We start from the raw sequence: 12,727 nt of genomic DNA on the forward strand, positions 1-12,727 counted from the left end.
CATATCAAATTTGCTCCATTTATTTGAGAATCGTGGGTGCTGCAACAATAAGTTACAGGTACTTGTTGGTTTTATAGGCCATCAGCAAACCTTGCACACCAACACCATCTCGTTGAGCGATTTTGGAAAGTATGAAATCTTTCACCTTTTCGTTCGATATTGCTTCCATGAGCGAGGACAATACTTCTCTATTCTCAATCTTCCACTCTACAGACAATGAAGGAATAGAATTCACAATGTGATGTATCATATATCGATACATAAATGATGAGTTAATTTCTTCCAAAGTAAGTGGTGAAATAAACTTCTTCAAATACAAAATAATTAAATCCAAATCACTTTCACTTGGAAACACTTGCAATTTCTCAAGCCAGCTTTCATCTGCTCTAAGGAAATTAATTTGTTTTGCACTCATTTCATTGGCAATGTACATTCTATATTTGGAGTTCCAAATGTTGGTATGTATAAAAAAGCTTAATACAAATTGTGAAAATGTTAATTGGTTGAAGGAGGCAGATACCTGATGCTCAACGAAATCTTTGAACATTTGGCAAAAGATGTCTTCCATTGAAGCCATATTTGCAAATCCATGAAATGGATTATTTGGAGTTTGTGCTACTTTTTGTGATTGATTGATTTGAATTGTGTACTGTTCATAATAATAAATGTCTATCCAAGTTTGTAGCACATTTTGAATGCTCTCAACAAAGAAAATGCTTGAATCGAGAAGGAATACTTTCATCATGTTCGCGAATTGAATAACCTTTGGGAAGAACACATTAATAAAATTTCCTTGATTTGAGAAACGCGTGAAGCTTGTGTTAACGCCCTGATTCAATTCGTTCAATATACTCCTATAATTTGTACCATAGCTCAAGCTAGTGATAAATTTGAGATTGTCCATAATTAAAGGAATATTTTTTGTCTCGTCTAATCGATTGATGTAATAATGTTCAATGGCGCTATACATCCAGTTTGTAGGCGTTACTGAAATATGTTCTTTTGGAATTGAGGGAGCACCAACTTGTAAGTTGTTACTCTCAACAATATCATTAATCTCTTTGATTGTAGACATGTCAAATGCGTCCTTATCCAAGTAATTCAAGAATGTTGGATTGAATTGAAGCACATATGTTTGTAAAATAAAGAAGAAAATGCTTCTATCTCCTCTGATATTAAATGGATCTAATAGAGCAGCAGAAAAAAGGCCCAAGTTGCATATTTGGTCTTGAGTGAATAAGGAACTTAGTTTTGTCTTCTCGTAAGAATAGAGCTTTAGCAAATAATACGTCATGTTGAAAAATCTCTCTCTGAGAATGTAAAACTTGGTTCGTAGCGGATTTGGTGATTCTGCAGCAAATGAAAAGAAATCCTTGTTAAATAAATATTTTTGGAAAACTTCATCATATAATCGAGATAACAGGTGTTCAAAATGTAATTCGTCAAACAAAATGGTGAACATGTGTTTGAAAGACTTGGCACAAAAGTAACACAGTGTTACAATCGATGAAATATTAGATAATAAATTAGAAACTGTTGCAAAGTGCTCCTTCGATACATTCAAATCCTTAAGTTGATCGATTGATTTTTGCCCCCAGTTGTAGAGCTCGGTATACCACGTTCTATTTTCTACTCGCTTCATTACCATCAATAGCTGAGATGTCTTGTCTATATCTTCCTTGGCAATAAATCGATGGAAATCACTATTTGGATTGCAGTAAAAATTGTCATAAAAGGTACAAATGAAATACAAGAACCTAATACAGAGAGAGTCCTTCTCAACAGTTAGAGATTTGATGGCTAATAATGGACAATCTGACAATGCAAAATTTTCTAAATGACCGATTGAATTTTCATCCACTTCGTCCTTATCTTCAAAAGAAGGAAATGAAAGCGACGATTTTGATGTCATATATACTTGCAACAAGTTTAAGCATGTTTGAGACAATTCTGTTGCACATTGGGACTTTTGAAATGATTTTGCAAAAGGAAGTTGAATGAGAGCGACCAAGTTAGGAAACATCTCCTCACAGAACAAATGCATGATATCTAGCATCTTGTAGCTTGTGCAGCATGTTACTATTGAGAGAAGCTCTGTGCATAATAGCAGTTGAGAGTCTGCTACCGTTTTAGATGGTGAAGAGCAAATGATCATATTTTTCTTTGCAATATCTATAACGTCTGTGTTCTTAATCAATCGTTCACAAATATTCTTTCCATGCCTGCTCAAGTTGGAAATGAGTAGAGCAAACTGCGTTAATTCAGTGGTGTTGATAAACAAGTTTGAACTTGTGAGTTGCTTAAATGCCTTCTTTTTTGTCATTTCATTTGAAATTTTTGTGGCAATAGATAATGAATATCTTGAGAGAATTATTAATGACTCAATGACATGATACCGCAAGTCAGGATCGTCTTCACACTCTAAAATTGTGACCATGTTGGAAATCAGGCATGGAGTGACATCTTTCTCGTACTTTCGAACAAAGTCTATCTTTTCTGAAACAGTGTTGTTTACATCAGTTAAAAAATAATTGAAACTGTTTCGTTCAATAATATCAAACTCATCCTGTTGCATCTGTAGGGAGCAAGATAAGATGGTTCGAAATAGCTCAGATGTTGCTCTAATAAGACTCAAATTTTTGTGCAAAACTGTTGCACTTGCATTAAGGGCGTCTGCATAGCCAAACCAGAAAATGGTTTTGAATAACTCATATTTTTCTTCCAAATAGATAAGTAATTCAATCTTTTCGCTGCTGGAAGATTTGAGAATGATTTGGTTAAGAAGCTTAATGTTGATAATTCTTTGTGTGATTACACTGCTCCTAATGAGCTGGAATATCTCTAGAATAGTGTAACCTGCCATATTTTGATCTCTTCCGTGATGGAAAAGCCCAGAATGAGAAGGATATTCTTTGGACTGATCAACAATATTTCCTTCCAAATCGAAACGTAATGGCTTGAATTTGCTTTTATCGTTCTTCTCCTCCTCACTTTCTTGGAATTCTTCTCCACCAACAATCCATTTTAATTTTTCCTCTTCCTCTTTGATGTTTTTGAGCTCCTTTGGGTTTAAACTCTCTTTAATTTTGTCAATAATCTCGCTAATATCTTTCTCTGCTATTTCTTTTCTTTCCTCGGCAGATAACATACTTGTATCATTTCGTGTTTGAGAGGTTTTACCTTCAGATTGTGGTGGAAAGTGTTTGGGCAAGTGTTGTTTTTTCAACTTCTTTTCTGCACCTCTATTTTTAAGCATATTGATAATAGAAGGATCGAATTGCTTCATCAATTGAGATTTTGCTTCCTCAATTTCAAGTTTGGACATTTTTGACAACATTCTGTCACTTTCTTGATCAATGGCATCAGCTTCAGATAGACCCTCAGTAGGTTTTACGTCATGTTGAGTAACTGTATCCTCATCCGATATATTCATTTCATCTTTGTGTGACTGTTGCACACTTTGTTTCTCTGGTTGTACTCTTTTTCGTCCTAAGAATGTTAGAGTAGGCTGCTTTAGAGTTGGAAATGCTTGTGGCTGTGTCGGAAGTGATGGAGGAATCACGCTTTTCGTTTGTACATCTCGTTCGACAATATTAAGATTATTGAAAATGCTTAGCACACTTTTCGGTGCATTGGATGCTGCGTTTGCTTCCTCTTTCTTCTTTTTCTCTCTTTCCAATGCAAATTTTGATTTTTTAGTTACGCTAGCAGCTGGTTCGGATTGTTGTTTAAAAAATCGTTCTTGTGCTTGGAATAAATCATCATCATCTTCCGTTTGATCCCGACTCAATCTCTCATTCCGTTGATTTAATATTGCTTGCTCTTCATCATCTTGTTCGAATGAAACACCGACCATGCCGGCTCTTTTCAAAGCGTTCTTGTTGCGAGAGGTGGACAATGATGAAGGCTTCATTTTTTTTTGTTGTGAATTGGTTTTTGATTGCTTTCACAAACTTCACAATTTAATTGAATTCAGGCTCACTAAAAATATCCAATTGAGGATTAGAGCTTGGAAACTTTCTTTACTCTCCATCTTGCAATGATTTCATTATTTGCTCTTGCTGGATGACTGAATTGAGTTGGAACATTATATTGTTCAATATTTTCAAATCCGACATCCACAAGCAACTTTTCAACGAGTGGATAGCTTAATATATATGGTGGTCCTTTGGTAATGTCTGTGTCAAGATCTCCTGTGTTTGTTCTTTTAACAAGAGGGAAAATTAAGGTAACAAGCTCAGCGTTGGCATTGTCTTTGTAATTTAACAATTTTTTCATTTGGTGTGCCCATGCTTCTCTTAAAGAAATTGGAAGAGCACACAGGAAGGTGTCTATATTGGAATATTATTACATGTTAGGAAATCAATCACTGTTTGGAAACAATATTTTGACACAAATGTCATAACTTACAGTCGAAAATAATGTCAAACTTTTTATCAAGCGTAAAAAAGTCTTGACAAACGAATTGAACTTTGTTTGGATTACCATATTGGAATTGAGTTTTTTTCTAGATGACACATAATTATGAGCTGGTGAATGAAAATTTCATCATTACGTACTGAATTTGCAGATGCAATAGCTGTCTCCGAAATATCAAGTCCAACCACTGTTTCTACTGATTTTAAAGCTGACAGAGTATCAACGTCATAGCCATTTCCACACCCTGATCAATTCAAATGTATAATAAATAATTTTAAATATTATCATTATTTTAAAATAATCCTACCTGGCACTAGAGCATGTTTAATATCTGCTCGATCTTGGTAAATGGTTTCTACCAAATGTTTCAATATTGGTGATGCTTGTTTGGTATCCCATGGAGTGGATTGATCTCTCCACAATTGATCCCAATCCTTGTTGTTCATTCCTCCGTATTTTGAAAGATCATTCTTGGGGCTTTGGGAGGTACTGTATTGTACATTCCGATAATTTTCAGTGTTGGACATGATCAAAAATTTCACAAAGTAGAACTTTGATCGGGAGAGAAGATAGATGTTGGTTGTGTTGGCCTGTCGCACACACGATAATAATTTTTTCATTTTTAATTCTGAAAACTTCGATCTTAAAGCTCACTACCTCATGAAGAATCACAAGCATTATTGTGAGCTTTAATCGATCGAAGACATTAATCACTTTTAGGTTTCTGTCATTTTCTGTAGTTGCTTTCACGTTTTCAGAATGAAAAAAATTGCAGAGCACTTGTCAATTGTCGTGCAGGGAACAAGAACTCTTTAGTTTAAAAATACCAACGTTCAAGCATTTTCAAAACAACACAAGAAAAAAACACCAAACATGAAGGACAACCAAGAAGAAGACCCAGCATTTTGGGACCTCTTCTACGCTGAGTCCCCCAGAGCACGCTCCCATGACTACTTCTTCCAAGAGGACGAAGACTCTATCTTTGAAGCCATTAATTATTTCACAGACTCTCCTGCTCTATGGGAATTCTGGAACGAACACATTCTTAAAGAACAAGACAAAAATACCATGGTCCCTTTCCCATGCAGTCCAACTCAAGCATGGGTGGTGTGCCCATTTATAGCTAACGTTGAATTCTCTTCAGACTCCTCAAACTCAACATCCAACACCTTCCATGAACCAGAACCATGGCAAATTGAAACTTTTTGCGCATTAAGTGGACTCCTTCCATATGGAAACCAACACGACAGCATCCAAGTGAGTGAAGCTAGCGAACATTTCAATAGGCATCTCACTCAGCATGTACTTGCTGCTCTCCAAGCTTCGAGTGAAACCAAGGTCAATCATTTAACTCATCTGTGCAAACAGAGAATTATGCGACCATTGGTGCCCAAGCACTCGTTCCAAATCCTGTAGGTTTCCTAACGAATAACCAATCAGAACAACCACATGCTGGTTCAAGCCAACCACCCTCTTGTTCTGAAAACCAACTGACGGACGAGGAACAAATCAAAATAATGCAAACCACTGGAATTTCGTTGAATATGCGGCAGAAAATTCCAAATACATGCTTATTATTAGCTCTTCCAAGAGAAATATGAATACAATGATTGAGATCAAATTGGTTACCAAACAAAACTCAAACTCCAACCAACAGATCAAGCTCAAATATTTAGTGAATGATGATCATGTAGGAACATGGAATCATGTCAATTCCAACTCGTTCAAAATCAGAGCAAAGGATACCTTCAACAAAAAGAGTAAGGGAAAGTATGTCCTCTTGATTCAAACCCTCGACTCTGAGCAATTCCGTGTTGAATTCAATTGTAGTAGATTGGAAAAGACAAAGAGCAATTCCAAGAAATGTTTTGCTGGCCTCCCTGTGAATTCCATTGAAATTGTGCATCTAATTTGTGGTGGTCATGATGGCAAGACTGCAACACAGCTCGTAACTTATACATTTGAACCAGAATTGGGAAAGTAAAAGAGAATGTCTTCTAGTTCATTGTATTCTGGAAAAATCATCATGTAAATATTAAATATTACTAAAACCATACAAAATATGCGCTACTTGAAAGCAAAAACTTCAAGTGTGTAATCCCTTCAACATAACCGGACTGAAATTCCAAATAACGATAGTATTGAAACACAGCATGAATTGTAGAAATCAATCAAATGTCTTGAACTTTCTTTCATTTCACATCAATGCGCTCTACAACAACCGGTATGTTGTAGTAACTTGACATCTCATCCAATCTCGACCCATTAGTATTTACTGTCATGTGTGCTTGGTCCACACATACAATTCCACATACATTCTTCCTTTCACTTCAAATACATTGTATAACTCTCTCAGGACCTTTCATCTTCAACATCCCGCCACCATTTTGATTTAAATTGAGTGATTCTTCTCTACAGAGCTCGTTCAACAACAAAAAAAACAAAATACCTCAATGCAATCTTCTACAGCTATTGGAAGGATGTTGTATTCTAGGTTTGCTTTGGCAAGTCTTTTAGCACTTGCATTGGTGATGGTCACTGTCTTTGGAGATGTTCAAGGTCGTTCCATTCGTCGTGGTCGAGTTGGTCCAGTTACCATTAAGAGATGTCAATCTTTGGGTGATCCTCACTTCACGACCCTCAATGGACTTCAATATGATTTCCAAGGTCTTGGTGACTATGTCTTTGCCAAGACTCGTGACGGTAAATTCACTGTCCACACTAGAACAGGACGTTGGGGAGCAGGTGCTTCTGTGAACGTTAATGCTGCAGTGGATCTCGGTAATGATCGTACTTTTGAATATGATGTTGAACAAGATGTCTTTTATGTCGATGGTGAAAAGACTGAAATTAAGGTTGGACAAAAATTCAAATTAGGATCAGGTACTGTTGAACGAGTTGGTCAAACTGCTGCCATTGTTACTTCCAAGAATGGTGCTCGTATGACCATGAATTGGTACAGACATCCACAATGGAAGCACCAACTTGGATCCAGCGGATACATCTCTTTGGTGATCGATATGCCATCCAATGTTGAAGTCTCCCAAGGATTGTGCTTGACTCAAACTCACAGCAATTTACAAGCTAGAGGTATTCTCCACAATCATAAGGCTAGAAAGATTGTTCGTTTCACTGATCCAAAGAAGATCACTGCTAGAAGAAAGAAGTGGGCTAAGAAGGTCTGTACTAAGGCTGGTTTGAGCCACAAGAAGAATCCAAACGCTTTCAGAGCTTGTGTGTTGGACACTATTCAATCTGGAAAGAAGATTGGTAAGACCATTGCCAAGAACATTAAGAAGATTAAGAAGCTTGAAAAGAAGGGTAATAAGAAGTATTTGAGAGCCTTGAAGCAAAAGTTGGATAAGGAAGTTTCTGATGTCATTAGAAAGAAGGAAATTGAAATCTCCAAATTGCAAAAGATTGCCAAGGAAGTGAGAGCATCCTCCGAAATCAAGAAGAAGAAGTGCATTGCCAAGAACAACAAGAAAGCTGAAGATGCTGAACATGATGTCAAGAAGGCTCAACAAAAACTTGTTGAACTCACTTTGAGAATGAAGAGAAGAGCTTTACGTATCTTGAAGAAGGCTGCTAGAAAGGCTAGAAAGTTGGCACAAAAGGCCCGTCGTTTGGCTAGAATTGCCAAGAGAAAGGCTACTCGTAAGGCTATCCGTGCTGCTAGAAAAGCCAAGAGATTGGCCAAGCAAGCTCAAAGACGTGCTCGAAGACTCGCCAGAAAGGAACGTGCTTTGGCAAGAAAGGCTAAACGTGCTGCTAGACGTGCTGCCAAAAAGGCTGCATGGAAGAAGGCCAAGCAAGAACGTGCTGCTAGACGTGCTGCAAGAAAAGCTAGACGTGCTGCATTGAAGGCTGCTAGAAAGGCAAGACGTGCTGCAAAGAAGGCAAAAAAGACTGGTACTAGACGTGCTAGAAAATCAGCAAGACGTGCCAAGAGAGCTGCTCGTAAGGCTGCTTTGAAGGCAAAGAGAGCTCAAAAGAAGCTTGAAAGAGAGAAGAGACGTGCTGCTAGACGTGCAAAGAGAGCTGCTCGCAAGGCAAGAAGAGAAAGAAGAAGACAATGTCTCCGTATTGCATAAATGATTCATTAGAACGACAATAATTTGAACTTACATTTGACACAAAGAATACATGTGTTAAGTGTTCAAGAATATGTAAATCAAATGTAATACTACCAAGTAAATAATAATCAATATACATTCTGTACATTCTTCGAAATATCAGCGTTGAACAATTGAAATTGAAAAAATGGGACAAGGCAACTCTTCACAATCTCAAACTACGCTCGAGAAAAGCATACTCGACAAGTTAGCAAAGGAGACACATTATGATAAAAAAGAAATCAATCAATTACATACACAGTTTTTTTCAGAGGTTCCGAGTGGATTTATTCCGAAAGAGGTATGAATTTTTTCGGTTGTTTTAATTGTGTGATCATCATCCTTGTCACATGATCACATGAATGGTCGTTCAAAAAAATATATTTTGTTGAACTCATTTGTGACATTTTACGATCACTCAAATATTATTAACCATAGGATTTTAGTCAATTAACAGAGTTGATGGGAATTAAAGATCAATTTATAACATCCCTTGTATTTAACGCATTTGATAGAGATAGAGATTCAAAAATTTCTTTTGATGAGTTTGTATATGCAATGAGCGTCATGACAAGGTATGCAAAATCATTCATGAATTCATGTAGAAGACTGAATATTATTGTAAAATTAATATAGAGGAACGGCTGATGAAAAGTTAGAGTTTGCATTCAAGGTTTGTCATGCATGCTTTAGAAATTGTGTGAAATAATCTCTTTTAGCTCTATGATTTGAATCATGATGGATATATTTTGAAAAGTGAAATGACACGAATTGTCAGTGCACTCTACCAAATGTTGGGAGATTTAGTGACACTCCAAGGAGATTTGGGTAAGTGATTAATACTTGAAAATTGAGAATGAAAATAATGTCGACCATGATCATGCATAGATACACCTGTAAAATTAGTTGACAAAATATTCATGGAAATGGATACCAATGGAGATGGAAGATTAGTAAGTGTTTTTTCTGGATTTCAGGCTAATACCCTCAACTGGTTCAATTGCTGTGCCACATTGAAACACTTCAATTAATACTTGACGAATGATGTTTTTCCTTTTGGTTTTTTAAAAAAGACTTTAGAAGAATACAAAGTTGGAGCAAAGAAATGTCCAGAGATTGTGAATGGACTTGGGCTCTTCTTTTGAGGACAATAAGCATCGAGAACCTTAAAAACAAAATAAATTTACTGTATGTTGTCTTGTTGGGCACAATAGCGATTCTAAAAAAAACTTTAATTTCCAGAATCAAAAAAATATCAGTGTGGCTCTTACGACCATCAAATCAGCATTTCTGGATTGGAAAACAATTTTGATCATCATCGCCAACACTAGAATACATTTTTAATAACATCATCAATACATCATCATCATGGGTAACGTACCAAGCGGAGGACAAAATCCGTTCAATCAACTGCCAGGAGCAGGTAATCAAAAGAAGAAGGACGATAAGAAGAAAAAGAAGGAAAAGAAAAAGTTTGAACAGCCCACGCCAACTCGTATTGGTAGAAAGAAGAGGAAAAAGGGTCCACAAATCGCAGAGAAATTACCTGAAGTTACTCCATTATCAAAATGTAAACTTAGATTATTGCGATTGGAAAGAATACAAGATTATCTTACAATGGAGAGGGAATTTGTTACCAATCAAGCCAAGCTTTTATCTGCACAAGAAAAATCCAAGGATATGGAACAAGAACGTAACATGGTGGACGAACTGAGAGGATCTCCAATGGCCGTCGGAACACTTGAAGAAATTATTGACGACAATCATGCCATTGTATCGAGTAGCGTTGGCCCTGAATTCTATGTTTCAATCCTTTCGATTGTTGATAAGGATCAATTGGAACCAGGATGCAGTGTCTTGATGCACAACAGATACCTTGCTGTAGTTGGTATTCTTCAGGATGAAGCTGATCCAATGGTCTCTGTCATGAAAGTCGATAAGGCTCCACTTGAATCATATTCACAAATCGGAGGTTTGGAAGAGCAAATTCAAGAAATTAAGGAAGCTGTCGAGTTCCCATTGACTCACCCCGAGCTTTATGAAGATATTGGTATTAAACCACCAAAGGGAGTGATTCTTTATGGTGAACCTGGTACAGGAAAGACATTGCTTGCAAAAGCTGTCGCTCACCATACCAGTGCTACATTCTTGCGTGTAGTTGGATCAGAATTGATTCAAAAGTATCTTGGAGAGGGTCCAAAACTCGTTCGTGAACTGTTCAGAGTTGCAGAAGAATTAGCACCAAGTATTGTATTTATTGACGAAATTGATGCCATTGGTACAAAGAGATTTGACTCTACTTCAGGAGGTGAACGTGAGATTCAAAGAACTATGCTTGAATTATTGAACCAATTGGATGGTTTCGATTCAAGAGGAGATGTCAAAGTAATTATGGCCACAAACAGAATTGAATCTTTGGACACAGCTTTGATCAGACCAGGTAGAATTGATCGTAAGATAAAATTCCCATTCCCTGACATCAAGACAAAGAAAAAGATCTTTGAAATTCACACACGTAAGATGAACAAGGCAGCAGATGTAAATTTGGATGAATTCATCTCCTCAAAGGATGAACTTTCTGGTGCCGACATTAAGGCTGTTTGTACAGAAGCAGGTTTACTCGCTCTCAGAGAACGTAGACTTCAAGTGACACAAGATGATTTCACCAAAGCCAAGGAAAAGGTTCTGTACAAAAAACAACAAGGTATTCCAGAAGGCCTCTACATTTAAACTATATTTCCCACACCACTCTTGAAATAAACGTTGTAATAATTGTAAAATTTAAAACCCAAGTTGTCAGCTGGTGGTGAAATTGGTGAATTGCTTCGCTCTTCAAACTTCTTGCAATAACTGAACCTAAAAAAATGCACGAACACTCCAACCGTTCTGCCCCTGTCAAGCATACTGTGATTGGATTGAATTCCGATGACCATAATAACCCTACACGTGGACCATACCCACCAACCATTGTATACCATGATGGTGAGAAGCATGTATTCTCCATACAAGACCCAATCTATGGGAACATGGAGTTTCTTCCCGAACTACCCACATGTTCATCAATAACCATATTGGACATTGAATTTTCACAATTACTCTATCGTTTGCTCTTTACATGTAATGCTGTTTCTAGACTTTCAAAAATTCATCAAGCTGGTGCTGCCTGGTTATGGAATGTTTCAACTTGGAATGTCACTAGACTTGAACATTCCATTGGGGTTATGCTTTTAATTCGAAAATTGAAACCACTTGATTTGGAGCAACAATTAGCGGGTTTATTACATGACATTTCACATACAGCTTTTAGTCATGTCATTGATTACATGCTATTGAATGACACTGATGATTTTCATGAAGGAATTATTCATGACATTGTGAATGCTCCCAACAGCAAATTTTGTCACCATTTTCATACACACCATGAAAACTCGATCGATTATGAATATTTATCAAACAGTTCAATAATCAATACTGAATTTTCGTCATGTTCAAATCAAGAATCCTTAATGGATATTTTGAGAGAATTTAAAATGGAACATGTCATGGACAAGTTAATGGACTTGAAACCAATCATTATACCTTGTTAGAGATGGAATTTCCTCAACTGTGTGCAGATAGAATAGATTATACTCTGAGGGATCAATTTTGTTACAATTTTCATTTACAGGTTGTTAAGAGTAATGAAGAATTTTTCAAAATAGTTCAAGCGCTGCGAGTGGTTTCATTCAATCCTTCTAAGAAGGAACAGCAAGAAGAGAATGATATTCTTCATGAACAAGCAACTTGTATTATTTCTTTCGACGATACTCATGTTCAAGAAGCAGAACATTTTATGGAACTTTACAAACAAGAGGTTGTAGATTTCTTTCTTGGCTTGGAGAACTTATTTGCAAATGATGCACTTGCACATTTATTAAGGCTGTGTGTGCAAGAGAAAATAATATCTGTAGAGGATATGATTTGGGGAGATGATGACAGAATTTTGTATCTTGTGAAACGTGCTGTCACGCATTTTGAACATGAATCTAACAATGCGAATATGGACACCATTTTAGAATTGTTTAAACATTTGAAACAAGAAAAGCACAGGTTTTATCGAACAAGAAGGATGACATTTCAAACTACGTGCACGTACTTTCCGATGATTCAACAGCGCCGCAGACTATTCACCCATACGGAAAAAAAGATATTTG

At 36.7% G+C, this 12,727-nt stretch overlaps 7 protein-coding genes across 7 annotated transcripts; 5 read left to right on the plus strand and 2 right to left on the minus strand.

Annotated features, from left to right (window-relative positions):
• Window positions 1-52: 52 nt before the first annotated feature.
• On the minus strand, window positions 53-3,913 carry C9374_001321 (uncharacterized protein; the record flags this gene model as incomplete). The annotated part of the gene is made up of 1 exon (XM_044689059.1): window positions 53-3,913. The coding sequence occupies one exon, from the start codon at window positions 3,911-3,913 to the stop codon at window positions 53-55; it is 3,861 nt and encodes a 1,286-aa protein (XP_044551719.1).
• Window positions 3,914-4,002: 89 nt separating this feature from the next.
• Window positions 4,003-5,039, minus strand: C9374_001322 (uncharacterized protein; the record flags this gene model as incomplete). Its single annotated transcript, XM_044689070.1, has 4 exons — window positions 4,003-4,331; window positions 4,411-4,507; window positions 4,560-4,663; window positions 4,727-5,039. The coding sequence occupies 4 exons, from the start codon at window positions 5,037-5,039 to the stop codon at window positions 4,003-4,005; spliced, it is 843 nt and encodes a 280-aa protein (XP_044551720.1).
• A 253-nt stretch (window positions 5,040-5,292) lies between these two features.
• Window positions 5,293-6,403, plus strand: C9374_001323 (uncharacterized protein; the record flags this gene model as incomplete). Its single annotated transcript, XM_044689081.1, has 2 exons — window positions 5,293-5,831; window positions 6,001-6,403. The coding sequence occupies 2 exons, from the start codon at window positions 5,293-5,295 to the stop codon at window positions 6,401-6,403; spliced, it is 942 nt and encodes a 313-aa protein (XP_044551721.1).
• Window positions 6,404-6,872: 469 nt separating this feature from the next.
• C9374_001324 (uncharacterized protein) lies at window positions 6,873-8,513 on the plus strand (the record flags this gene model as incomplete). The annotated part of the gene is made up of 1 exon (XM_044689092.1): window positions 6,873-8,513. One exon carries the CDS (start codon window positions 6,873-6,875, stop codon window positions 8,511-8,513), a length of 1,641 nt encoding a protein of 546 aa, XP_044551722.1.
• A 169-nt stretch (window positions 8,514-8,682) lies between these two features.
• C9374_001325 (uncharacterized protein) lies at window positions 8,683-9,679 on the plus strand (the record flags this gene model as incomplete). The annotated part of the gene is made up of 6 exons (XM_044689103.1): window positions 8,683-8,835; window positions 8,973-9,109; window positions 9,171-9,207; window positions 9,254-9,362; window positions 9,423-9,487; window positions 9,608-9,679. The coding sequence occupies 6 exons, from the start codon at window positions 8,683-8,685 to the stop codon at window positions 9,677-9,679; spliced, it is 573 nt and encodes a 190-aa protein (XP_044551723.1).
• Window positions 9,680-9,902: 223 nt separating this feature from the next.
• C9374_001326 (uncharacterized protein) lies at window positions 9,903-11,264 on the plus strand (the record flags this gene model as incomplete). The annotated part of the gene is made up of 1 exon (XM_044689114.1): window positions 9,903-11,264. One exon carries the CDS (start codon window positions 9,903-9,905, stop codon window positions 11,262-11,264), a length of 1,362 nt encoding a protein of 453 aa, XP_044551724.1.
• A 134-nt stretch (window positions 11,265-11,398) lies between these two features.
• C9374_001327 (uncharacterized protein) lies at window positions 11,399-12,121 on the plus strand (the record flags this gene model as incomplete). The annotated part of the gene is made up of 1 exon (XM_044689125.1): window positions 11,399-12,121. The coding sequence occupies one exon, from the start codon at window positions 11,399-11,401 to the stop codon at window positions 12,119-12,121; it is 723 nt and encodes a 240-aa protein (XP_044551725.1).
• Window positions 12,122-12,727: the final 606 nt, after the last annotated feature.

Source organism: Naegleria lovaniensis (genome assembly GCF_003324165.1).
Source record: "Naegleria lovaniensis strain ATCC 30569 chromosome Unknown tig012, whole genome shotgun sequence".
NCBI lineage: Eukaryota > Heterolobosea > Eutetramitea > Acrasida > Naegleriidae > Naegleria > Naegleria lovaniensis.